The sequence below is a fragment of the Nanorana parkeri genome, unplaced genomic scaffold (genome assembly GCF_000935625.1).
Source record: "Nanorana parkeri isolate BGI_ZX_2015 unplaced genomic scaffold, ASM93562v1 scaffold159, whole genome shotgun sequence".
In the NCBI taxonomy this organism is placed as follows: domain Eukaryota; kingdom Metazoa; phylum Chordata; class Amphibia; order Anura; family Dicroglossidae; genus Nanorana; species Nanorana parkeri.
This window is the reverse complement of record NW_017306427.1, coordinates 2,155,610-2,183,380: the sequence shown is the minus strand read 5'-3', so window position 1 is coordinate 2,183,380 and position 27,771 is coordinate 2,155,610. Positions and strand designations below refer to the sequence as shown.

At 46.0% G+C, this 27,771-nt stretch overlaps 1 protein-coding gene across 1 annotated transcript; it reads right to left on the bottom strand.

Moving 5' to 3' along the window:
• Positions 1-13,360: 13,360 nt before the first annotated feature.
• LOC108785391 (E3 ubiquitin-protein ligase RNF14-like) lies at positions 13,361-26,539 on the bottom strand. Its single transcript, XM_018554449.1, is given in 7 exon segments — positions 13,361-13,376; positions 15,426-15,556; positions 16,913-17,028; positions 21,426-21,705; positions 23,992-24,236; positions 25,175-25,381; positions 26,377-26,539. Coding segments are annotated over 7 exon segments (1,149 nt in total). The 5' UTR covers positions 26,531-26,539.
• Between the last annotated feature and the right edge of the window lie 1,232 nt (positions 26,540-27,771).

The following is a 27,771-nucleotide window of genomic DNA, read 5'->3' as shown; positions in this document are numbered from 1 at the left end:
TCCTATGCCATGCTCCTCTTCCCCCATCACCTCTCACCTGCTACTATTGCCAGAAAATCTCAGTTGTCAAAATGACAATAAGACTGGGTTCACACCTGGGTTCAAGAAGTGAAATCCTATAAATTCCTATGGGCATGGTTCCCACCTGGGCGTATTTCAGCGCGTTTTCTCGCGCTGAAAAACGTCCTGCACGCGTGAAAAAGTACTTGAGCTTATTTTTCGCTCGTAGGGACCGATTATAGCGCGTATCCATTGGTATTCGGTGCCCCTGCGTCCGCGTCGCGGGGGGGGGGCGGAAACGGCGGGAAGTTTAAAAGTTGAAAAAAAAAACATAGAGAAAAAAGGAAAAAAATTAATAAAATCATACCGCCAGGGAGGTTAAAAAACGTGCGTTTTATTGGACAAAAAAAGTGCTACAAACGCAAGGGCAAAAACGATTAGGAATGCCCAGGTGTGAACCCAGCCTTAGGACTTGCTCTGCGGACCTGACTGCAGGTGGTGCTGTGTAAAATAATGTTCTGAAGATTCAGTGAGAAATACAATGTAACAACATTACACTGTACATGCAATATGTTACATTGTATTTAATGTATAATTCATGTGTTGATCTTATAAAAAATCTATCTATTGATCTATAAAATCAGTTAAAGAAGAACTATGACATGAGTGATTTCCACTCACCTCATAGTTCTAGCCGACCTGTGACAATGAGACTGTCACAGGTCGGCTCAGTAGATCGGGAGGTGAGGGAAAACATACCGGGTTCGCTCACCTCTCGATCCTGTCACGGCTCTCTGCCGTGACAGGGGAGGGGCTGGATTCCCCTCTCCCCGCTCCGATCTGCCAGCGCTGACTGGTGGAACGGACGGGGGAGGGGCGGGTACAGCTGGTTCGGCCTCTAGATAGGCAGAGCCAGCTGTCACTCACGCAGCTTGGCGGATCCCGTCATCTACGTCGGGATCCGCTCCAGGTGCGGCGTCTCAGTATACCGCGAGCTGTAGCTTGCGGTATACTGAGCTTAGGGTAACGGGAGGACGCTAGTTTGTGTCCTCCCGTTACCCTAAGGAGAACTATGGGGAAAAACACTGACCCCATAGTTCTCCTTTAAAGAAACCTTAAAAGAAAAAAATATACTATATTTTTAACCCCCTTAGTAACCATTAGTCAACCCTATTCAGTCCTAATTAACTCCTTCTTTCCCTTCCCCCATTATCAATTATTTGTATGCTGTATAGAGAGATAGATAGATAGATAGATAGATAGATAGATAGATAGATAGATAGATAGATAGATAGATAGATAGATAGATAGATAGATAGATAGATAGATAGATCTACAGTAACTAGATCTACAGTAACACTACTTCTTGAAAATATTTTTTATAAGACAAAATAGCTCAAAACAAAACAAAGTAGTTATGTATGTATTACTTTGTTATCGCAAGTACTGACAGAGTTATCACATCACATCACTTAAATGTAAGTCTCTATTTAACAGGCTGTGGTTTGGCTGGAGGGTGGAATGGTATTGTTTGTAATGGCTTCTACGTTGGGTACACAATGGCTGCCTACGAGGTAAGCCAAGGGCACTGTTGCAGTTCTGATCTATGTTGCTAAGCCATTAAATCTTTGACCACTGGGATCTTCTGCACCACATCATTGAGGTCTACAAATTCTTCCAAATTACTGACTTTGACATGTGAACAACTGAGGAGGGCGCATAGTTTGTGTATTCCCCGGAGTCCATTTAGTCAAAGACAGATTCATCGTTCCATAGACTTGTTCCAGGCCGGGTAATGGATGTGACAGGTCTGTTTCCAGCAGAGCCGTATATCCAGAGAGCTGGCATGAGCTGGGCGCCTTCCAATATGCAGATTAGGGACAATAACAGAGGAAATCAGTATCAATGTCTTAATGTAAACCGGCATTAATCACCGCTGGACGGGCAAAATGAATCGCCGCTATGAAAAAAAATGCTATTCCATGTAGCTCCTTCTCAAGTGGTCACCAATGCAAATATGAGCAGTGATTAATTTTAATTTGGCTGAATGAATTCATCTATTCGTTCTTAAGAGGAGCCTCAGGAGAAGTTCCAGGTGATGAGAGGAATATTCTTCGCTGTGTCACATTTCCCACCCACTCCCTTTTACTGATCTGAAGGTTTTAGAAAAATCTACCTAAAAACCTTGCTTACTTACTTGAATCTGACGGTCACATGGCTCCTGAGTCTTTTATATTTGGGTCTGTAGTGTAGATGGTTAATTTCCTGCTGAGGTGGATACTAGGGATGAGCCGAACACCCCCGTGTTCGGTTCATAGTCGAACATTCGAACTGCCGAAATGCAAACTCAATGCAAGTGTATGGGGGTCGAATGTTCAACCCCCATGCAGCTGCCGGTACATGTGGCTGCAGCGGCCTGTCCCCCTTCAAATCCCCGCTGTTCTCCCCGCCTGTGTTGGAGGAGGCAGCAGGGTCACAGACCGCTGCATTGCTCCGCTGCCCCCGTACCCCTGTTCCCCGTCCGACTCTTAGCAATCTGGGATGCTCTGGCTGGCGTCTCACTCAGCTCCTGGCAACCAGTGATGTCACTGGTTGCCAGCAGCTTAATGGTACACTCTGGCCAGCGTCTCATCCAGCTCCTGGCAACCAGTGACATCAGTGAGCTGGGTGAGACGGCGACCAGAGCACTGTTAGCCGTCACCAGCACCCCATCAATCACCCACAACCCTGAAATGTGAGGACCGGAAAACCCCCAAACCCTCTGCACACTGCGATACACCCTTACATATATGGTTTACATACATTGCAATACATGTTCAAGCTGGCAAACTGCTTCATAGTGATCTCTTTCTGACCATTTCTACTCTACTGTGCAAAATGCCAAATTCTTACTTGCTTATAACATACCTTAATGGAAAGATAGATATATAAAGATATTTAAAAAAGTCTCACTTTCTTCTCTTCTTAGTGAGTGCATTGAAAATGTTTTTTTTTTTTTTTAAGTTGACAGAAATGTGTGGAGGTCAGGACGCAGCAATATGTTCATAGTACAGCAGCGCTAATTTATGACTACGACAATCCTATGTCTTATACTGCAGTAAATATTCTACACAACCTCTTTGCACCTCCAGGCTCATCAATCTCCCCCTTGCCAGTATCCATCCTCATAGTTCCCCATACGCCGTAGCATTGCATCATGAGTGTGGTGTCCGGAGCTCTTCCAAAATCTCCCCACCTGATATCAAAGTCTCCCCGGCATCAAAGTCAGCCCACGCTGCAAAAATATCCATATCTAGAGGCGCCCCCGGCTTTGTGTTCAGAGTTTATTGCACGCAATACAGTGATAGCGTATTGATCAAAGTATCTGGCTGTGCGGCGGAGCAAACAATAAGACGGCTTCTTAAACATAAGTAAAATAAATGAATTTCAGGCCGGAGACTGGAGGACTCCTACGATGGATCTGTGCACCCAGGACATGGAAACCGGCTGTCAGTCCAACGAGGGGAACAAATACTCAGTTTATGTGCTTAGACCATTGTAGGAACAATCCATACTTGGCAAGTTACTAACAATGAGATGGTACAAGGGATGGGAGACTTATTGAGCCAGGAAAAATACATGTAATCTATAAGCTCTAGGGGACCATCACTACATTTAAATTAAAAGGCCAAGCAAGGAGTAAGGAAATAGAATGGGACTTGCAGGCCTGAAGGTGACCAGGCTGTCCAATATGGTACCCTCAGACACTGCCCACCACCTTGACACGCCGATACCCTATCACTTTATTTCTTCCCCAATTATTAACTGGGTGCCTGTTCCCAAAGGAACTCGGTCTCCAGTCATGATGCCTTCTATAACTCCACCACAACACCTTCCGGCTGGGTTCACACCATTTTCCGGACCAGATCTGGAACATAGAGCATTGCATTTTAGCCGTGTTTTTACCGCAATTTTACCACTTTTTGATAATTTTTTTTTTTGCTTAAAATGGTCTTACAGGTGGGTTCCATGCATGTTTGGTGCGTTTCTATGTGTTCCAGTGCTTTCCAGACCAGACAAAATGAGACATGCGGTATTTTTCTGGTCGGGTCTGGAAAGGACTGCGCTGGTGGGAACCGAAGCCAGAAATAGCATAGGGATACGTTAGGATGCATTTTGGGTCTGGAAACAATCTGGTCTGGTCTGGAGATGATCCGGACACGGTGTGAATGGGCCCTCCATGCTGTAAAATATTAAAGACAAGAAAGCTTTATAATGTACATTCATGGTGGCTACAAATGTATCAATATTATAATCAGTACAATGACCGACCGACCGATCTTTCCACCAAAATCCTAAAAATTGATGGGTTTAAACCGAAAGTAGCCAAACTCCAACCCTCCAACTGTGGTGAGACTCCAAACCCCATGAGGCATTGCAAGACTCTGAGCCTTAGGCATGACTCCCAGAGGCAGATGCATGATGGGATTTGTACTTTCACCACAGATGGATATTAGTTCCATGAAGTGCCAACCTATGCCGAGGTTTGGCTACCCTTGGTTTAAACTGTTGTCTAGGTCAATTCCATGTGAATAGATGGAAACTGATTCAGGTGGAGAGCCATCCACGATGGTCCTCAATGAGAACTGTGCTGAGGTCTGTCATTCCTCTACCTGCGAGGTGCCAGTCACATCTGGAGATATGGACTTCATGTACAATTCTAGCGACTGTGGTGTACAGTATATTAGTTCCATGAAGTGCCAACCTACGCCGAGCTGTTGTGCTTCTCCTGCCACGGTCTGCAACATGTCAACGCTAATCATTGTCCATATCCATCCTTGATTCTCTTCTGATGCAGAGAACATGTGCTTTGCTTAGCCCCCTGTGACACTGCCCAAGTTGTAGCACCCTACAAATCTGCCACCTTCTTTTTTTTTTTTTTTTACACTCAAACACTTGTAAAGATATAAAACACTGATGAACATGATGTTGTATTTGCTGATAGGAACAATACAATGATAACAGGGAATGAGGCAAGCATTCCAAGGGGTCAGAACTGGGCCCTTCGGGTATAATGTTAAGCCATGAACCATCGCCATATGCTGGTCATTACTCAACACTGCAGCTGGAGTCTATGCTGTGCACAACTGCCCCCATTAGTGGAGTTTAAAGTGTGGCCACAGCTTCAAACCTTCTCCCGATCAACTAGTTTGTCTCACCATTGATCATATTAATCCTCCATGAATCTGTCTTAGTTGGGTTCCCTGCAGGGACATATCTGGTGCTCATACCCTGGATAGAAGGTTGTCTGTCTTTGACTTCTATCTGGCTGTTCATGCCTTTGGCTATCCCTGAATATTGTTTGGGTTGCGATTGTACCCAGCTTGCCTGTGCTTATCTTGATCATTAGCCTGTTACTGTTGCTATTAGAAGTCTGTACCTAGATACTGGACTCTTTTTGTCTGTGGCTGACCTAGCCATTATCCTAATGGCATCCGTCCTGCCTGTTGTTGCCTTTGGAAACACACAGGGTCTACCAAACTTGGTGACACCAAGGTAGTTTTGCTGGAAGCAATTGCTACATATGCTATCACTGGGGTTATACCATTGTTCATATTGATCCTTCATGAATCTGTGTCTTAGTTGGGTACAATGCAGGGACATTACACGTAGACACTGGAAGGCAGAAAGTAGACTTGTAAGCTGCAGAAAAATTCGGTTTGGATATTTCGGTATTCGGATCCGAAATTCAATTTGGTTCGTGTTTCGGACGAAATGCAAATTTCGTTAGTTTCCGATGAGTTTGCGAATATTCGTTGAGAATACCACAGAAAACTATATACAGATATTAATACTAAAACTGAAGCTCCTAGACACGAATGGCATTCGGGATCCGAATTTCTGAATTATGTTCCGTAGCTCCTGAATGCCATTTGGGTCTGGGAGCCTCAGGTTTAGTATTATATGTATATGGCTCCCAGACCCAATGGCACTCGAGAGCTCCCAAATGCAATTCGAAAATTCGGATCCTGAATGTCATCCAGGTCTAGGAGCCTCAGCTTTAGTATTATATGTATAAACTGAGCACGAAAACTCGTATTCAGACCAATTCGGGTGGATTAAACCGAAAAACACATCTGATTAGCCAATAAAGTCACATGTCCAATTCAATTTCGTTTTTGAACGAAATTCGGACCGGATCCAAAATTCAGAAATGGAAATTCGCATTCGGACGCATTGGGATTCGGAAATTCTGATGTGTCTGAATGTCTGAAAATTTGTCTGAATTTTTAATCAGAACGAAACGAATCGCACATGTCTAGCCAAAAAGAGTTTAGTAATTGTGAAAGGAAAGTTCGACCTACAAGGTGTCTGCTTTTCGTGACAGGTACACTTTAGTTTGGCGGTTTTCTTACCATATACTGCATGACTTATGTTTGATTAATTCTGACCCTTCATAGTTAACCCTGAAATAATATTACAGCAGTTGGAGAGATTAACGGGGAAGATATTAAACACCTTGTCCCTGTCTCATTACTCATACGAGGAGGATGGCTAATTCCTGACGTGCCACCTTGGCCTGCCAAGCGATATATATATATATATAGTATTTATAGCTGACATGGATTGCGGAAGCCTGAGATCAAAGTCTGAATGATCTCCAAATTCTCATGTTGATCTTCTGCTACCCTCAAGTATCATTTGCAGGTGGATTCAACAAAGCATTGCAAAGAGCGAGGACGGTGCACAATGTGCAGTAACCAAGAATCTCAATACCAATTCAGAAAACTATAGCGCCTGTGTTGTTTGCTCCAATTATTGTTTTTTTTTTTTCCAACAATGTGACTTTTTGGCTCTCTTTGAAGAAAAAAAGAAAATGTCATGGGAAATGCCGCATCCACTACCGCTTAAATAATTCGACCTATTATAAATTGGACCTTTCTTTAAAGGAGAACTATGGGGCTTAAGGCTTTTCCCCATAGTTCTCCTTAGGGTAACGGGAGGACACAAACTACCGTCCTCCCGTCACCCTAGGCTCAGTATATAGGGGCTGCTGCTCGCGGTATACTGAGACGCCGCAGCTGAAGCGGATCCCGACAATTATGCCGGGATCCGCCCAGCTGCGTGACTGACAGCTGGCTCTGCCTATCTAGAGGCAGAGCCAGCTGTACCCACCCCCTCCCCCCTCCGTTCCGCCAGTCAGCACTGGAGGATCGGACAGGGGAGGGGGGAATCCAGCCCCTCCCCTGTCACGGCAGAGAACCGTGACAGGATCGAGAGGTGAGCGAACGCCGGTATATGTTCGCTCACCTCCCGATCTACTGAGCCGACCTGTGACAGTCTCATTGTCACAGGTCGGCTAGAACTATGAGGTGAGTAAAAAGCCCCCCCCCCCCTCATAGTTCTCCTTTAACTTCCATAATAGAAGTCACCAGCACTCGATGATGTGTGCAAGAAGTAAAGCACTTTTTATTCAATCGTCACCTGCGTCAAACAGCCAACGTTTCGCGGCCACGCAGGGTCCCTTCTTCTGGGCGATATAGTTTTGCAACAAAACATCTAAAAGCGAACAAATATTTTTTTTAAAGATACTTTTTTTGTTTGTTATGCTGTGTTAATAGGAAAACGTAACAAACATATAGAGGGTTTTTTTTTTTAAATTTGACTGAAAAAATGGAAATACATTTTAAGATCATAGCTCCAGCTTCATAGCAATTGACTCAAGAAGTTTCTATAGGCAAGATGGGGTAGGTAATGCATAGAGTACTTAAAGAGGAACTTGACCCCTACCTTTAAAATAACAACAAATACACCTTTAGAAATGTTTAGTAATGACAATCTACAGACACATACTTCTAGATCATTGCTGGCTTTGTATTCTCTGCATTTCTTATTTCTCTTTTCCTCCCCATTCTTCTCACAGCGGCCATTTTTACTAAGGGCAGATTAATATATCTTCCTTTATTTCCTGGAACTCTGGCACATGTGACCATGCACATCATCCCAGAGGAAGAAAATGCCTTTCCCTGAGATCTCACGGGATTACAGATGAGATTTCCCAGCAATGCTCTGCTGATGTAACCTTCCCAGGATGCAACGCTTGGGCACATTACACCACTAATGCCCAAGAAGTGGAAAAAGAATAATTGTACGTAAAATAGAAATATGTTTGTTTAACTAATGAATGTAAGAGGATTTCATATCAACATGCCGAGCTCCTTAGTGAAAGGGGTGTAATACTGAGGGCGGGTATGACCCGTAGCCAGCCGTATCAGACAATAAACTTTTATTCATTTCCACAAACAGTCAAAGTAAATGGCTTATATTCAGCAAACACAAGACTTCGGCTCAGCGCCTGTATACTAAGTCCCACCTCAGGGTTAGAGTCCCAGCCTAAGGGTTAGAGTCCCAGCCTCAGGGTTAGAGTCCCAGCCTGCGCACAGAGGGTTCCAGTATGGACGCAGGTGCCCCAGCAGTGTCTCGGCAGATGGGATTCCACAGCTTAACACGCACAGCCATGTGTCCTGTTCCAAACACTCCTCATAGACACCGACTGACTGGCTTCCTGTTCCTTTTTAACACACTCTCTGGCTTGTGGTTTAACCCTTTCATTACCAGAACTGGCTGTAGTCAGGGATGGAGGCTCTGAATACAAGGTGACTTTAACGGGACCACCACCTAAACAAGGGAGGGATATACCGTCAATCCCGGACCCATTCCTGGTGTCCTGTACAGGGGGTAAAGGTCCGCTCTAAAGAACAACACAACATGTTCTACAAAGGGCGGTTCTTGAACTTCCAAACTAGAAATATCTTCAGTAAAAGCTCATTTTTCAAACACTGTTTCCTCACAGGATTTATTAGCACACCATCATGGATACTGCATTGTTTCTAAAAACACTTTGGTTATCTCTTTACCCCAAAGATCTGAAAAAACACAAATGTTTAACGGATAAAACGAGTCCAGCTCTAGAGAGGCGCTCGCGTGGGAGAGAGAGAGCGGTCAGGTGTTCGCTGTACCACGTTTGATTTTTATCTGAAAACTATTACAATAAAGTTGGACTCTTACGGATACCGGTTCTTGTGCGGCTGATTGTACAAGGAATTATTAAAGTTTTGGGAGCCCACCATAGCCTGCACCCGAAACACATATCAACCGACAGTCAGAGGTGGGATTGGAGCGGTGAGTTTTTGGTGCACCTGAGTCTAGCTCTAGGTTTTAACACTCCTATTTCTTTCTAGTCCCATAGAGCCTTGGTTCTCAACTGGTGGGTCGTGACCTCAAAGTGGGTCGCGACCTCATGTTCAGCGGGTGTCAGGGGTCTTACCACTCCTCAAGGACGCCATGTGCGGCGGGGGGCACGGGTTCTCCATCCTGACATGGTCCCTGGCGCCGAGGTTGCGGGTGCGCATGCGCGGCCAGTGTGCGGTGGGTCAGACTGCGCACCCATGCACGGGGCACGCGCGTAGTGCGCCTGCGCCCATTGATGGTGTCAGGTGTGATCCCTGCTGGAGATGGTTCCCATTACACGCCCTCTGCATTTCCCCTGCCATTGGCTCCTGGATGGAGAAGCCTACTGGTTGCCGAGGCAGCCAGGGGGTGGTCCTAGTTCCCCACTGGGTATAATAGCCCAGTCAGAGCCCTGACTCATTGCTGAGTTATTCTATCCCAATGGTGCGATCTCCCAGCTCCCTGTTCCTTGAAACACCTTGCTTCCTGAACCTCTATTTGGACTTCCTGTTACCGAACCTTTGGCCTGCCCCTTCGATTCCGAGCCTAGCCGCCCGCCTCGACCCGGATTGGACCAGACTATTCTCCTGGATTTTCCAAGTGTACCGCGACTTCGGACTTGGCTTACCGCCCCTGCCAAGGGGTTCCACATACCACCCAGCCGTACTCCCCTGACAGCGGGCCGCCACATGCTTTCCACTTTTCTAGGTGAGAGGCTCCTCTGCCTCCCCCTAGCACAGCACTGTCAGGTCTTTCGCCAAGCAGTCATTCAAAATATGCTGCTCGGTGCCGATTGTCAGCTTGAGGTGGGGTGGGATGGAGCTCCATCCATATGTGCATTGCTTACAGCTTCCTCACATTCTGGCTCCCGACACCTCTACAGGGCATGCAAGAGAGCTTTACAAGCAATGCACATATGGATGGAGCTCCGCCACAGTATAGCAGATCAAGGTAGGGAGATGGACCTTAACATTTTTTTAGTAGTGTGTACCCTAATTCCGTGCATTCCATTGCAGTGCGACAAGGACAAATGTGGGTCCTGAGGTTACACAGGTTGTGCCGCCCCAATAGGGGCATAGAATATGAGATGCATAGCCTCAGTTAATATTAGCATTGTTATATAGGTTAGAATTTATATAGTGTGATTTGCCTAACTATTTTCTCATAGCTAAATTCATGTGTTATCCTATGCTGCCATCTAGTGGCCTTTTGTTGTAATGTACATGTTTTTCTGTGATTCTTTGTGATGTCTACGATGTATTTCCTCTCTGTATGTAGCCCCACCCTTCTTCCTGTGTGCAGTACTTCCTGTGTCATGGCCACAGTTAAAAGCCACATGTAACAAGGACACACAGGTAATCTGCACAGTACGTAGGAAAGGCATCATTTTCTGACCGCACAATACTATAACCGTTCAACTGCTGTTCCTATCATCTGCTGTAATCCTGTTGTTAAGAATAAACACCTCTTTTGAATGAATCGGTATTGACGAGTTCAGCTATCTGACAAGGATTGTCCGCAGTGAGTATATCTGTTTATACAGGCCAGGCATAGAGGTCTCAGCAAGGGATATATTTTGCTATCACGGAGTCAGAATACAGGTTGAGAACCACTGCCATAGAGCAACCAGGCTTCCATGCAAAAGGAGTTTTATTGTGAGTATGATTGTACAGGATTTATGTAGTATACAGCCAACAGCCAGTGCCTCACATTATAATATAAGGAAGACATTACAATTACAATACAAATTAAGACAAAATAGTTAGGAGAGCCCTGCCCATGAGAGCTTACAGTCTAAAAGGGAGGGGCAAGTGGTATTAGAACTGGTAGCTGTGGAAGGAAAAGAAGGAGCTTATCGCCATTAAAGTGACACTAATCTCCGGAATTCAATCTTAAAAATACATTGAAGTACCCTAATTATGAACAACAATGTATTTTATCTGTGTATCACTCGGCTGTAGATCCTCCAATCATCTATGAATTGGGGTGGACAAAAAAATGAGATTGTAATTATTAGTATTATTACATAGTATTTATATAGCGCCAACAGTTTGCACAGCGCTTTACAATGTAAGGAAGACATTACAATTACAAGGTTGGGGTAAGGAGTTCCAGAGGATGGGAGAGACTCTAGAGAAGTAAGGAGTAGTGGCCGTTGTTTTTAGCGGTTATTAGGTCATTGGTGAGTTTTAGGAGGGCTGTTTCAGTGGAGTGCTGAGGGCGAAAGCCGGACTGAAAGGGGTCCAAAAGGTTGTTATTAGCGAGGTGGCAACTCAGGCAGTTGTAGATAAGGCGTTCTAGTAGTTTAGAGGTGAATGGGAGTAAGGAGATTGGTCTGAAATTATTGAGGTTGGCAGGGTCCAGTGAAGGTTTTTGGGGTGTGAAAGACTGAAAATCTGAGTAAGAGAGTGTAGGATAGAGCTCCAGGGCCCTTTGTTCCTTAGGTCCGCCACTGTCTACAGCCGAGTGATACACAAATAAGATACATTGTTGTTCATAGTTAAGGTTCTTGAATGTATTTTTAAGATCTAACTCCTGAGTTTAGTGTCACTTTAAATGTATCCCAGAGGACTGGATCCGAAGTTAATCGGATGGTATTTTCTTCAAAGAAAAAAAGAGATCTGTTCACTAATAAAGTTCTTGTCTTCTTTTTTTAATCCAGGTTGTCATTTATTCTCCTGATATATTGCTTCGGTTCGATATTTTGTTGCAGTTTTATATTAAGTGGGACACGATTCGGGGGCATGATTCGGCCTATACCAACGTTTTCAGCTGAACACTAATGTGAGAGATGGATACTGTATATAATCAGTTCTAGAATATGTTATGTGGTATGGAGAAGGTGACATCTCTTTGTTTTTGGATGCAGGATACACCAAGAATCGGGTCACTGAGAATGTATTTGCTACTTTTTAATTTTTCTAATACATTTTGTGAGATTTAACTTTCTAGGAGCTCGTTCCTCTCAGAATCCTGTGTTGTACGGGCCTCTGCCCACATATATTCTTTAACAGAAGTACATTTACATAACGTTCACATGCATAAAGGGTGCTCAGCATCGCATAGATACAAAGTAAGTATTCAGCCTCCTGTCTATTTGGTCTGCTTAGACCCTCAGCCTGATGCAGCACAGAGTGAATCTTTTCTCCCAGGTATTGGCCTGGTCAGGTGCCTTTCTAAGAGGCCAGACAGACCTGGACCTTGCATGTCTATCCACACACACACTGCTCCTGCAGCAATCTGACTCCTGAGAAATGAGAGCTGATTAACTATACCAATTGCCTTTTGTGGGTTTAGGATCCAGAGCGCCTCCAGGTGGTGCTGGAGCTAGCCCTGCAGTTCCAGTGCTCACCTGCGGGTGTTTCCCAGCACTTTGCCATCACCTGGTGCTTCCTGGGAGGGCATTTAACCACCTCAGACTTTTCCCCAAAAGTTTCAGTAAATTTTCTGAAATATAGTAAAAAAATAAAACCCCCAGTGGTGAATAAATACCACCAAAAGAAAGCTCTATCTGTGCCCAAAAAATGGTATAAAATTAATTTCAGTACAGCGTTGCATGACGGAATAAATGTCAGTCAAAGTACTGCAGCGCTGAACACTGAAAAATGGCCGGGACAGGAAGGGGGTCTAAACACCTGGTCTTGAAGTGGTTAAACCCTCCCTGCAGTCAGGACGATGGCTCAGTGTTGTTTCCTGTTTCCTGTTTGTCCTGAACCCAGTATCCTGTTTTGAACCTTGTCACCTGTGAATCCTGAACCCTGTTTGAAGTCCTGTTTCATGTGTCTTTTGTTTGCTGTCCTGAGCCTTGTTGTTGGTTGTTGCTATTAGTCTAAGGTGTATATCAAACAGTCCGTGTCACATATTTGCCTTGTCCGTGTGGTCACATGTTTTTGGTCTGCCTGTGTGGGTACCTGCGCAGGTGTGGGGTCACCTGTGCCGGTATCCCAGACAGTGGGGCAACATCCACCTGTCTCCAATGTGTCTTACTCAGGGACCCCTTTGCAGCTGACCCAGGCAGTATCTGCAGGGGATTTCTTTGCTCTGCAGTTGACCATTTGTGTTTACGGTCTGTTGGTCCGGTCTGCTCGTTTTCTTGCTGCTCCTCTTTAGAGGGCTCCACTTTGGGCATCGGTTTGAAGAATAAGGGTTGCTATGGGTTATAAGTTCTGAAAAAGAACAATGAAAATATTCAAATATGTATCTCAAATACAAACAAATTGCATTTTTTTTTTTGCTCAACATAAAATACTTTTCTTGGAGTCCACTGAGGGACACAGGAATTCATTCACCTTCAGGTTATGTTACCGCCTACAGGAGGATTGAACACTACAAACATATAAACTGTAGGCCAGCACAGGATAGTCCCACTACTACCAGCATGCCTCTGTTTTTAAGCAAAGCAGTACCAAGGGCGTGATCATAAACACAGAGGGGTGAGGTCTATATCCCTATCATAGGCCTAGAATGGCAGGCTGATCGTCCAGATGCAGGGTAGTGTACACTGTATTAATAAGGATTGAAGCAACCCTTTGTGGATCTGAGTTAAGTGCAAGATACTGCGGTGCCTCAAAAACAGCCTCTACAGGGATTAACCATTGGGCCTCTGCTGCCTCTGAATCAGGCCCCATTCACACTGAGCGACATGAAAATCGCGCAATTTAATATGTGCAATATTGCGCGACTTGTTGCGCTACGTCGCACAACTTTTTCCTATTGGTCTGTATGCAATCGGGAGCAAAATCGCTTGAAATCCACAGAAAAAAGGGTCATGTAGGAGCCACAAGCTACAGCGACGAGCTACAAGCGATATTGAGCTGTGAGATGTGAACAGCTCCATTGAAATGCATTGGAGGAGCTACATAGAGCGATATCGCGTGGAAATATGAGCGATATAGCTCCAAAAATCACGCAAAAAATCACTCAGTGTGAATGGGGCCTTAGAGATTGTAACAGGGGCCACAGGCCCGGTTTGAATTAGGGGCTCAGGAGGGTCAGAGAAACACTCTGCAGAGGATAATGCCAGAGCATGCCTAGAGCCTCTGTGGACAGAGTGTCCCAGAATCTGAGCACAAGGAAGTCCAGGGTAGACATGGAGGTCCCTGTGTACATGTAGAAAGTTCGACTTGGCATTGCATTGGAGTGCAAGTGACTTCCTGTTATTTATTGACGTGGGTGCAGCATATCACACTGATGCACCCACGTCGATAAATAGACGTATTTGAACTGCAATTGGAGAGCCGGTGTCCCTGTTTCTACATATGCACATAGACAGCGGCTGCCATCTGTTGACACCGCAGCACACACCCTGTCTTTTGTGGAACGAGAGGTCAGGGGTGCGATGGGTTCATGGACTTTCGTTTGACTTCCAGTTTGGACTTGTGTTTTGCGGAGGCATCTGCTGTCACTGCCGCACCCGCCCTGTTTTACCTGGGCTTCCATCCGGTCAGGAGTGCCATGGGATACAGGTTTTTTTTCCCCTCTCGGCTGCCACAGGAGTTCCAGCACAGTGCTGTTCTAGAACTCCTGCATTGGAGATGACAGGTCCCATAAAGAGAACCTGTCACCTCCAAATGCTATCAAACAGGGGCTTGTTAGCTTGTTGCTTGTTAGGTTGGTGTAAATCTGGCCCTGCTGATATGTAGCCTTTTGCCGTCTACCTACCATTTTTTTAGGCACAGCTTCCAGAGTTCAGTTCCTCTTTAAAGGAGAACTATGAGGTGAGTGCTTTTCACTCACCTCATAGTTCTAGCCGACCTGTGACAATGAGACTGTCACAGGTCGGCTCAGTAGATCGGGAGGTGAGCAAACACATACCGGGTTCGCTCACTTCTCGATCCTGTCACGGCTCTCTGCCGTGACAGGGGAGTTGCTGGATTCCCCCCTCCCCACTCCGATCCGCCAGCGCTGACTGGCGGAACGGATGGGGGAGGGGGCGGGTACAGCGGCTCTGCCTCTAGATAGGCAGAGCCAGCTGTCACTCACACAGCTGGGCGGATCTCGACATCAATGTCGGGATCCGCTCCGGCTGCGGCGTCTCAGTATACCGCGAGCTGTAGCTCGCGGTATACTGAGCTTTGGGTGAGCTTTGGGTGCCCTGACCCCATAGTTCTCCTTTAAATCTGATGTGCATATAACAAAATTTAGAAATGTGAAGCCAAAATATCCCAGCAATATCTATTATTCATAAGCAACTTAAACTGAAGACGTATACATACTTCTCAAGACATTTTGAAGAAGGGTCTTTATAATGGAAGTATGGATCTGCTTGAGGCAATTTTTTCAAACACAGCCAGCAGAAGTACTGCCCGCACCTAGTGCACGCCATTTTGTTGCACCCGTCATTTTTCTGTAGGAAGAAAATACATGTTATACATGTAACAAATGAAACGACCTACATACTACCTATGCACTATCCTTGCAATAAGGCCACATCAGAAAGCCAGAGTTACAGATTTAGGATCAGCACACCAGCCAGGTCTTGTGAACCTGTCCCCTGTTCTGCTCTGGTTCCTGACAGTTCCCTCCGTAAGGAGCAGCCTTGGGACTTTCTAACAAACTCTGGTTGACAAAGTCATCGTAGTGGTTAGCACCGGACCTGGATCACCGGATGAAATCCCAGTTAGGTCCCTATCTGCATAAAGTTTGCATGTTCTCTCTGTGATTGTGTGGGTTCCCTCTGGTTTTCTCCTACGCTCCAAAGACATGCTGTAAGACTAAGTGGCTTTTGTCTAAACTGGCCCTGTATGTATGCATGTGAGATAGGGACTTTAGATTGTGAGCTCCTTGAGGGCAGGGACTGATGTGAATGCGCTGCGTAAATTGTCAGCAATACATAAATACCTGTAATGAATAAATTGCAATGTTTATGATAATAGTAAATTCTAAAGCACCATCATCCTTTTTCTGGAATAAAGTAGATGCGTCCCACTTAAAAGAGAACTATGGGGTAAGTGTTTTCCCCCATATTTCTCTTAAGAGTCATGGGAGGACATAAACTAACCTCCTCCTGTGACCCAAAGCTCAGTATATAGCGAGCTACAGCTTGTGGTATACTGAGACGCCGCAGCCGGTACGGATCCCGACATTACTGTTGAGATCCACCCAGCTGTGTGAGTGACAGCTGGCTCTGCCTATCTAGCGGCAGATCCAGCTGTACCCTCCCCCTCCCCCGTCCGTTCCTCCAGTCAGCGCTGGAGGATTGGCGCGGAGAGGGGGGAAATCCCTGCAGGGAGCAGTGAGTGACAGTCACGGCTCTCTGCAGGGAGATGATCGAGAAGTGAGCGAGCGACGGTATGCATTCGCTCACTTCCCGATCTATTGAGCCGACGTGGGACCGTTTCATTGTCACGCGTCAGCTCCAACTACGAGGATGAGTGATTTTCACTCGCCTCATAGCTCTCCTTTACAGATTTAATCCTCTCAATTCAGTCCAATGTTTTAGCTTGATGTAAAAACATATTGTAATAATCTGTTTGTGGAAGCCGGCTTCCCGGCCAATACTTGCTCATTCCATATTCAATCCCTGTCCTCTGGTTTGCAGTGCTATACAATGGTTGTGCTTTATGTCTCTTCACAATCTGAGTCTACAAGTCGGCTGTCTAAAGGCTGGACAGACGACAGATGCAAAAAGTGCGAGTTGGCTGAAAGCTTTCTCCGGCCTCTATCCTGCCCTGTATGCCTTTGTCAGACTTCCGCTACTTACATGAATCTTGACTCTACAATTAGGACAGAGCTTGGTGTTCTCTTTTATCCACTTCTTACTCTCCCGTTCTTGTGTTCCCTTCCGGAGGGCTCCCTTCCCAGGTGTCTTCTTTTCGTCTTCCGGCGATGTTGTCGCGGTATACTGTATGTAGCCGAAGCTACAGTACATACAGTATTACCGCACATCCATACCCGGCGTATAAGACGACCCCCGATTTTCGGGGGATGTTTTTAGGTCTAAAAACTCGTCTTATACGCCGGCAAATACGGTATAATATAATGTATGTGTCTATACAGCGCCGACAAATTACGCAGCACTTTACATAGTTGCACATTCTCTTCAGTCGCTGCCCTCCAGGAGCTTACACACAATGGTCCCTTTCCCACATGCATACATACAAAGGCCAATCTAGACCGGAGCCAATTATCCTACCAGCATGTCTTTGGAGTGTGGGAGGAAATTCATGCAAGCACAGGGAGAACATGCAAACTCCAGGCAGATAGTGACTGGGATTTGGAACCAGGCACCCCCAGTGCTGCAAGGCGGAAGTACTGACCACTACGCCAATGTGCTATAAAAGAGTTATTATATAATTAACTTTGCATGAATGAGAGAATTTATGTATTAATTGCATTAAAGATGCTGGGATAAAATAATTAAATATTAAGAATGATAAATATTATAATATTAATATCAAAGTAGATGTAAACTGTAACTGAATAATGTCGTACAAGATATACAGGGGGGCGGGGTTTAAATGTGAGGTGAAAGGTCTAACTGAATAATGTTTAGTTGGCTGAAGAATTCTGCTATATATATTATTTCTGTTATAAAATATTGTTTTACACTTTTTATTTCATCTTCTGTAGCGATGGCTGCATGGCATTTCTTGGCGGTAGGTTTTCTGATGGTGGCAACAGTAGACCATGCCTGTGCAATGCTTGTTAAAGTGACACTAAATGTCCTTCCTTCTGGAGGGGGGCTACTATTGTTCCCCATGGTCCCTGTGTGTGTTGTAAAGTACTCAGCGCTCCAAGCACACTCCCCCTCGGGATGGGCTACAATCTTAATACAAATTAGTAAACTAAACATGAGATGGTAGTCCATCACAGGAGCGAGCTTGGATTTCATCTGGATTCCCTGGCTCTTTAAACATGTTTTGAATATTAGGAAACTGTTGGGCGTTCCATTTTCTGCTGAAATATGGGTCCTCTGATGGTTGTTGCTTTAAAGTGACACTGAACTCAGGAGTTAAATCTTCAAAATAAATTCAGGTACCTTAACTATTACCAAAAATGTATCTTATTTGTGCATCACTCTGAATTACACTTATCTCTGCGCTGTCTTTTCCTTCAGACAGCTCTTTACAAAGCGGAAAGAGAGCACGGCAGTCCTGGTAAAGTGACATCAACTTAGGAGTTAACTCATTCAAGAAATACATTCAAGCACCTTATCTATGAGCAACAATGTATCTTATTTGTGTATCACTCGGCTGTAGATCCTCCAATCATCTCTGAATTGGTGCTGACACTGTCCTTCCTTCTGGAGGGGGGCTACTTGTGTTCCCCATGGTTCCTGTGTGTGGTGTAAAGTAGTCACCGCTCCAAGCTTCCCCCCCAGGATGAACTACAATCGCAATGCAAATTAGTAAACTAGACATGAGATTGTAGTCCATCCCGGGAGCGAGCTTGGAGCGGTGACTACTTTACAACACACACAGAGACCATGGGGAACAGACGTAGCCCCCCTCCAGAAGGAAGGACAGTGTCGGCACCAATTCAGAGATGATTGGAACATGCTGAAGCGTATATGGAATTTTAGTGATTGGCCTTACATATGTTAATTTATGAAAAGCCCAAATTAAAAACAATGTCCAGCTTTCTGGGTTCCCTTTTATCGTGCTAAAGATAAAGAATTGTACAACAAGAGAAAAATATGGCATCAAATGATTGAGAATGAATCTGCTTCACCACCAATGGGGTGCTCCCTTCCTCCCAGATTATACAGTTAAACATTGGAAGCTCCAGGAGCAAGTATGTCAGTGCTTTCAGAGATCCCAGCACTGCACAAGCCCAAATGCTGCTGTCACCAAGCACCAAGTGACCTTGCATATCACATGCTTCTTTATAATTGGGTTACCTGGATCACGGGGTTCATTGAGTGAAGGATCCGTGGGTTCCTCGGGTTCTACTAAAAAATGAAGTTAATGAGTTGAGTTGTGACGGAGATCCTCTCTTCAGGATAGAGAGCGGGGAGCAGAGCGGAGAACGTCTGTTCTGCGCTCTGCTCCGTGTGAACACTGAGACGGAAGAGCTGCACTCGCAGCATTCTCTCCTCTCAGCTGTCACGGGAGAGCCAGCACAGTGCTGTGCTCAAACTCCTGTATTGGAAGTGACAGGTTCCATAAAGAGAAGCTGTCACCTCCAAAACGCCCACTTAGCAGAACTTAGACATTGTGTCAACAGAAGACCAGGCAGCAGAACATTAAGGAAATATTAACTTGATGCCAAAAAGCCCAAGAGGCATGCACAGATCTAGTTGAGTTCGCCTTGACAGAGAAGGGTGACATCGATCCTTATGTCCATAAGCTTGAATAATATTGTGTCTGAGCCATCTACAGATGATGGAATGAGAAGCTGGTATGCCTCTTTGGGGACCATCAGGGAACACAAAAAGGGAATCAGACTTTTTGAATGAAGCAGAGGCTGAGAGAACCACATCCAGGCAAAGGAGGGACTACCTATAGGTAAGAAGGAAGTCCTGTGCCTTTAACAACATTGTGTCCCTATGCAAAACCAGACAAGGTTTCTTGCGTGATAAGGCCGCCAGTTCAGATACTCTGCTTGAAGAAGTGATGGCTACAAGGAACACATGAGTGAGAGTAGAGGTAGGAAAGTTCATACAATGGTTTCCAAAGCCCATGGCATCTTAGGGGAATGAACAGAGGGAGCTACGTGTAGGGACTTCCCTGTACAAGCGTCTTAATCAAGGAATGAAAAGCCAACATTCTCCGGAACAAAATAGAAAGGGTAGAAACCTGACCTTTCTGAGCGCAAAATGCTGGTCCAGACCCAGCCGCAGGAAGGCGAGGATTCCTTCCACAGAGAAACTCCAAGGGTTCAAGTCCAAGGCCTCACACCAAGTGATGTAAGTATTCCATAAGCGATGATAGACCTTGAAGGAATTAGACTTCCTAGCTTTAAACAACAGGAGAATCCCCATTTTGGAGAGTCCACTGTCACTCAGAACCTGGGCTTCAAAAGCCATGCCGTTAAAGCCAGTGACTGAAAAAGCAAGATGGTAAAGTGGTCCTTGAGACAGAAGATCTGAACAATCTGGTAGAGCCCACGATGGGGCCACCAGGAGCCCTAGCAGGTCATCCACCTGGGGCAATTCGGAGCACTGAGGATCACAGCAATGTCCTCCATTCCAATCCTGTGAAGCAGATGAGGAAAAAGTTTCAAGAGAGGAAATGCATTGATCAGGGTCAACTGAAACCATGAAGTCACCACAGCATCCACTAGAACATCCCTGTTCCTGGAGACAAACGTGTCCAGTTTGTTGTTGAACCTAGAAGCAAGAAGGTTGATATCCAGCATCCCCCACCTCTGACACAGGTCCTGAAACACCTCCAGGTATAAGGACCATGTCTACTCAGCCATAAGTATGCAAAATGGTGAGGCACTGAGGTGGACCACAGCTTCACCTAAAGACTAGAACAGGGGAAAGCAACCTTGCCACTCCAGCTGTGGTGAAACAACAAATCCCATCATGTCTCTGCCTCTGGGAGTCACACCTGTAGCTGTAAGAGTATTGCAATACCTCATGGGATTTGTAGTTTCACCAGAGCTGGGGTGCCAAGGTTGTCCACCACTACCTTAGAGCCCAGCACCAGCAAAACAAGAGAGAAGAACAAAGTATATCGTAGACAAGATGGGTCGTTTGGGTGTAGCTGTTGAAGTTGGGGGGGTGTCAACAAGGGTACAAGGGTCATTTAGTCTAGCCGGTGGCCATGAAAGAACCTACACCAAGACGTCACTGTCATCATAGATACATTGATCTGCCCATTTGAAAGAAGACAATCACAAAACGCCTAGGCTTGTTCTGGAACTATGAACTCCAGGATAAGCAAATATTGTCTTAATATTGACTTACTTGTATCTTGGTGTATTTCTTCCAGATCTGTGCAGGAATTTACTGTAATAAAGACCAGTCACTGCTGCTGCCTCATCTTGTACAGGGTGATTGGTCTTGTCTCCGCCCCTTCTGTATATTTCTGCAGGCAGCCTGTAGCGGGTGGGGTCTACTGGGTCCCTCCCACAGCTCTGCTCTCTGCACAGGCTATGTGCAGCACAAAGTAATATTTGGGTTTATAAAGACATGCGACGCACACAAAGTGGATTTATATACTTTGTGATTATTGGATAATATATTTAAATACGAGTTTGATTGGCCGGAGTTCAGCTTTAAGTATCTTGCCATAGCTGCCCATGAAGCAAAAAGCGAACCTAACAGCATCCCTAAACGTCATCATATCTTCGTTACAAAGCCAACATAGACTTACATTCTGTTCCTTTGCATGGGGAGAGTCCGTGGTAGGTCAGCATACAAAGGGTACAAAAAGCATACTGGCAGCTTGTGCAAATACCCATTGTGCCCTCTGGCTCTTGCATTACGGCCGTCTCGCACCCTGGGCGAGGGCAATACACCACATCGGTCATCATATCCAAAGTGGACTGAAGAAGGAGACGATCATAGCGGCTGAACAACTGCTCCCCTACCAGATCTTTTACCTGCAAAGGACACAAATTGACACTTTTATGGAGTATTAATATCAACTGCTTTCTGGATCTACAATTACACCATTCACAGAATAGTAACTCTAAAATCTGGAGTCTTGTACACGGATGCCTGGGGTCCATATACAGGTGAAACTCGAATAATTAGAATATGGTGCAAAAGTAATTGCAGTAAGTGCTGCAAAAGGGGCCCAAACCAAGTACTGAGTACATATGCATGCTTGTACTTTTCAGGGGTCCGATATTGTTCTATGTACAATCCTTGTTTTATTGATTGCATGTAATAATCTACTTTTCTGAGGTTGTGGATTTGGGGTTCTTGGGGTTTTCATGAGCTGTAAGCCATAATCATCACAATTATGACAAATCACGGCTTGAATTATCTTGCTTTGCATGTAATGAGTCTATCTCATATATTAGTTTCACCTTTTAAGTTGCATTAGTGAAATAAATGAACTTTGCACGATATTCTAATTATTCCAGTTTCACCTGTAATGTAAATGCGTAAAGCCATACGCCCCTGGATGCAGGCTGTCTGCATCCGAGGGTTGTATTTCCATATGCATGCTTACCCGAGTATACCTCGCTAGGGGGACACAGAGCCGATCCGGCTGCCGGCACCCAGCAGGCAGGAGAGAAACTGTCAGGAGGCCGAGTGGGGCAATGAGGGGAGGATAGCTGGGCTCCGGTGACAGGTGGTAGGGGGCATTACTATGTCCCCATTTATGAATGAACAGGAAGTGCTATGCATTACTTACGGTTCATTTATGAATGGGGACATAGTAAATATTTACTATCTGTTCACTTTATGAATGAACAGGAAGCAGCTCAGTACAAAGGTGTGGGTTAATGGAGAACAATGAGGTCAGGGCTTTTCACTCATCTCATAGTTCTAGCCGACCTGTGACAATGAGACTGTCACAGGTCGGCTCAGTAGATCGGGAGGTGAGTGAACACGTAACGGCGTTCGCTCACTTCTCGATCCTGTCACGGCTCTCTGCCGTGACAGGGGAGGGGCTGGTTTCCCCCTCCCACTCCGATCCACTAGCTGACTGGCAGAACGGATGGGGGAGGGGGCGGGTACAGCTGGCTCTGCATCTAGATAGGCAGAGCCAGCTGTCACTCACGCAGCTGGGCGGATCTCGACATCGATGTCGGGATCCGCTCCGGCTGCGGCGTCTCAGTATACCGCGAGCTGTAGCTCCCTATATACTGAGCTTAGGGTGACGGGAGGACGCTAGTTTGTGTCCTCCCGTTACCCTAAGGAGAACTATGGGGAAAAGCCCTGACCCCATAGTTCTCCTTTAATAGCAAACATTTACTACCTCCAGACTGTGAATGAACAGGAAGCCTCTGTACTGAGTGATGTGAGTGACGGGGCTGCAGAAAAAGAGATTGGGCACTTTGCGTCCTCAATTTATTTTTCTATTTTAAAGAGAAATATCAGGGATCTGTTTAGGCTCCTAATATTTCACCAACACTTTTAAAGGAGAACTAGGAGGGGAGTGATTTTCTCTCAACCTCATAGCTCGAGCCGACGATGTGACAATGAAACTGTCACACATCGGCTCAATAGATCCGGAAGTGAGCGAACACATACCGTCGCTCGCTCACTTCTCGAGCATGTCCCTGCAGAGAGCGGTGACTGTCGCTCACGGCTCCCTGCAGGGATTCCCCCTCCCCGCTCGTATCCTCCAGCACTGACTGGCGGAACGGACGGGGGAGGGGGCGGGTACATCTGGCTCTGTCTCTAGATTGACCGTTGGCTCTGCCTATCACACAGCTGGGTGGATCTCGACAGTAATGTCGGGATTCGTCCCAGCTGCGGCGGTCTCCGTATATCGTGAGCTGTAGCTCGCGGTATACTGAGCTTTGGGTGACGGGAGGACGCTAGTTTATGTCCTCCCGTTACCCTAAGGAGAGCTATGGGGAAAAACACTAACACCATAGTTCTCCTTTAACAGTAAAGTAAAAAAAAGTTTTGGTCTAAAAATGTAATTCCGGTGCATCCCTACGAGGAACCGATGGGTAGGCATCACTGCACCAGCCCTGTAACCTCTCTGCAGCTCTGCGATGGAGGTAACAACCATGGATTACAATAAGGCGCACATTACAGTATTGGTTTATGTTAACAAATCTGAGTGTTTAATGTCACTTTAAGTAGTAGGATCTACTTAGTGTGCTCTGCATGTACGTTGTGGGATAGAAATGCCATAGCAAATTGATGCCCGCATGGCAAGTATGGAGTCTCAACGTCAAAGAATAAAATAAACAGGTTACCTGAGCAGGTGTAGCAACTGACGTGCACTTGGACTCGGGACAATTCAGCGCACGGACCTGCCCTTCCACGATTTGAATCTCAAAGTAATCTCCGAGGCAGCCATTGCAGTAAACGTGGCTGCAGTCCTTAAAATACGTGCACTCGCTGCCCAGCTTGTCAGAGAAACAGATATTAATGGATATGTTGTATTGCCTAGAATTAATTTCGTGTACAACATTTATTGCTAGATGAATCCATGATCCCCCTGAGGAAGCAATATGCGAAACGCGTTGGCGCTGGATACAACACTCTCCATTTGCACATAGATGCGGTATCAATAATACTTGAATTATGGGGATGTGATATCATTTATTACATATGTGCTCTTGATAATAGGAAGGGTGCCATTGTGTCAGGAAGCAGGGGGTGTTACCTCTACTCGGGGACCACGGGCACGGCGCAGGGCACAGGTTCCCCTTCAGCTCGGTAGAACACCTGGTGCCCGAGGTGCAGGTGCGCATGCGCGAGTCACGCGACGTGTGCGCATGCGCAGTACGCAGGCTGCGCGCGCATCCCCGGGAGCATAGCGTTCCTGCATCATCTGGCTATAAGGTGTGAGCCTTGCTGGGGGAGGTTCCCAGTACACACCTTCCATCTTCCTCGCCTGCCATTGGTTCCCGGGGAGGGAGGCCTCCTGGTTGCCTCGGTGACCAGGGGGTGGTCCTACCTCCCCTGGCTATAAAAACCTGGCCTGAGCTCTGGCTTATTGCTGAGTTATTCCACCTTATGGTGAACACCTAGCCTCCCTGCTGATCCTCCTATTGCCTGTTGCCCCTTTGTATCCTTCCCGATTACCGACCCTTGGACTGTCTTCCGCCTTTGAACCTTCGCTGCCTGCCTCGACCCGGATTGGACATTGACTACCCCTCTTGGATTATCCCTAAACTTGTACCGCGTTTCTGGACTGTCAGCTGCTTACTGCCAGTGGGTTCCTCATCTCACTACTAGCTCCCTGGAACGTCTGACACATTGTTAGATGAATTGTTATACTCATGATTTTATACTATTTATTTAAAGTGCAATAAACTTTATATTTTTAATACAATGTATCCATGCAGTGATTGTACACCTCTCCAAAAAACCCCGGTAATCTACTTGTTGCAATTGATACAAATGTAGGGTGGAGAGGTTGCATCAGGAGACCGCTATGATAGCGATTCACGGGTGTGTTCTTATATTCTATGAGTGAATGCTGTACCTGTGCCGGCGAAAGCCACTTGCAGCTGAGTGTGAAGATGGGGCACATAGTGGAGGGGTATCCTGGAGGAAGTTCAAAGTTCAGGACAATTGGTGGTAGAAACAAAACTATGTCCTCAAAGCTTTCCAGTATGGAGTTTGTGGCAGCGTCGGCTAAAGACAATGAGATTATTAAAAGAACATTATAAGCTATCACACGCAGGGCTTTCCTGTTTCCTTATACAAGTGGTTAGTGAGAGAAGGAACCCCTTACACTGGTGGTCTGTGAGAGAAGGAACCCCTTACATTGGTGGTTAGTGAGAGAAGGAACCCCTTACACTGGTGGTCAGTGAGAGAAGGAACCCCTTACATTGGTGGTCAGTGGAAGAAGGAACCCCTTACACTGGTGGTCTGTGAGAGAAGGAACCCCTTACATTGGTGGTCAGTGTGGTGACCCCTGGCATTGAGGGTCAGTGAAGGGCCTCCTTACCTTGATAGTCAATGGAAAAGTTCATTTTTATTTTGGTGGTTAAAAAAGAAGATGCCCCCTGACATTAGTAATGAGTGTAATGCTCCCTTACATTGGTGGGCAGTGAAATAAGGAACCCCTTGCACTGCTGGTCAGTGAGAGAAGGAACCCCGTACACTGGTGGTCAGTGGTAGAAGGAACCCCTTACACTGGTGGTCAGTGAGAGAAGGAAACCCTTACACTAGTGGTCAGTGGTAGAAGGAACCCCTTACACTGGTGGTCAGTGAGAGAAGGAACCCCTTACACTGGTGGTCAGTAGAAGAAGGAACCCCTTACACTGGTGGTCAGTAGGAAACGTTACCCCTTATATTGATATGAGAGGCTCTCCTTTTACACACAGCTAAAAAGACCAATGGTGACAGTGGTTATTTACCTGAGAAATAGGAGGCTCAACTGAGCCCACACCACTGGCTCTGCCGAGTATTGTTGGTGCCAGTCCTCTGCAGACAAAGCCAAACCCGTCCACCACTGCTCAGTGAACCCCTAACAACTTCTGGAGGAACCCTAGTTGAGAAAGGGGGCTGTATACCATTAGAAGGTGGCTCCATTGCAATCAGTTGCAGCATACCAGCCATGAGCTTAGTACACACATTAGTAAGCGTTCAGTCTAGACGTAATACGCGCATTTTATCTCACTTACATTTAACAGATACTGTAAAATTTGGGGGAAGTTCCAGACACACTTTGATCTCCCCTCCTGGAGCAGTGTCAGCTCTCTTAAACTCATCTTCAGAGTATATACTGCTGAGGGCTAGCAGTTCTTCCTCCTGGGCTTCCTGATTTCCTGCAGACATGGTTTATCTGTGGAGGTCATAAAACAAGAGTGTTACCATTTCAGTGAGTCTGCCATGAACACCCCGGACACTGCACACAGAACACTTCATCATTCAGTAGAAAGTGCAACGCACCCTGCAGGGGTTACCTGCTCATTCCGTCAGTGAGTTGAGGAATGAGCTGTAATACTCACCTTATTCCTCGTTCCAGAACCTTCCTCCATGTTGTGCAATTGGTTACCAAAACCTCTAGAATTTCGACCCAAACAGGGGTCCAACCATGGATCCATTTGCACCAACTATGGATCCATTTGGTTATAGTTTTCCCTCAAGTCCCCATTGCATTCTTCTAAGGCTTGATGGAGGGGAACTTTGGTTGCCCCCCAAAAAAGTTGGCTGCTTTCATGTGATGGTATTACCAACAATTAAAGGCACTTAGGACTCTCCCGCTTTGTGTCTTGGATGGAGACCTTTTTTAAAGCTACATTTTGAGTTGTATTCCTTGCTCCGGCAGCCTTCCTCCACGTTGTGTGACCGTTCCCCTACAGTCTCTTCATCAAGGCGCTCATGCTGATGGTCACGTCAGTACAATCCATCTTGCCATGAAGGTCTTTGTTTGGGGAGCTTCCTGTTACGGGGTGACACATAGGGACGGGGTTTGGGTTCTCCGTTACCTTGGGTTCAAGGTGAATACTGCGGATACAAGTTCTTCATTGATAAGACCTTTTTTTAATTTTAGTTGTTCAAAGCACAGCACTTAGACCCCCGTTTACACCAGGGCGGTTCAGTCGCGTGGATTTGTCCATGCTCTCTTGTATGAATGATCTCAGGATGCTTTACTGTTGGCATGACACAGGACTGATGGTAGCACTCACCTTTTTTTCTCCAATCCCTGTACCATTTGTAGAATACCAGTCTGTCCCTGAGATGTTTTTCCGGGAGAGAAGAGGCTTCTTTGCTGCCCTTCTTGACTCCGGGCCATCCTCCAAAAGTCTTCCCCTCACTGTGCGTGCCGATGCACTCACACCTGCCTGCTGCCACTCCTGAGCAAGCTCTGCCCTGGTGGTGCCCCGATCCCGCAGCTGAATCAACTTTAGGGGACGGTCTGAGCGCTTGCTGGACTTTCTTGCTACAGTCCATGTACCCATTGCACTCCTGACCGCTCGTCCATCAGAATGACATGGGTGCTCTGTAGTCGACGGATGACCACCGTCCTGATGAAGGGGATCCTGTGTGACCCCGAAATGTCGCACTAATTGTAT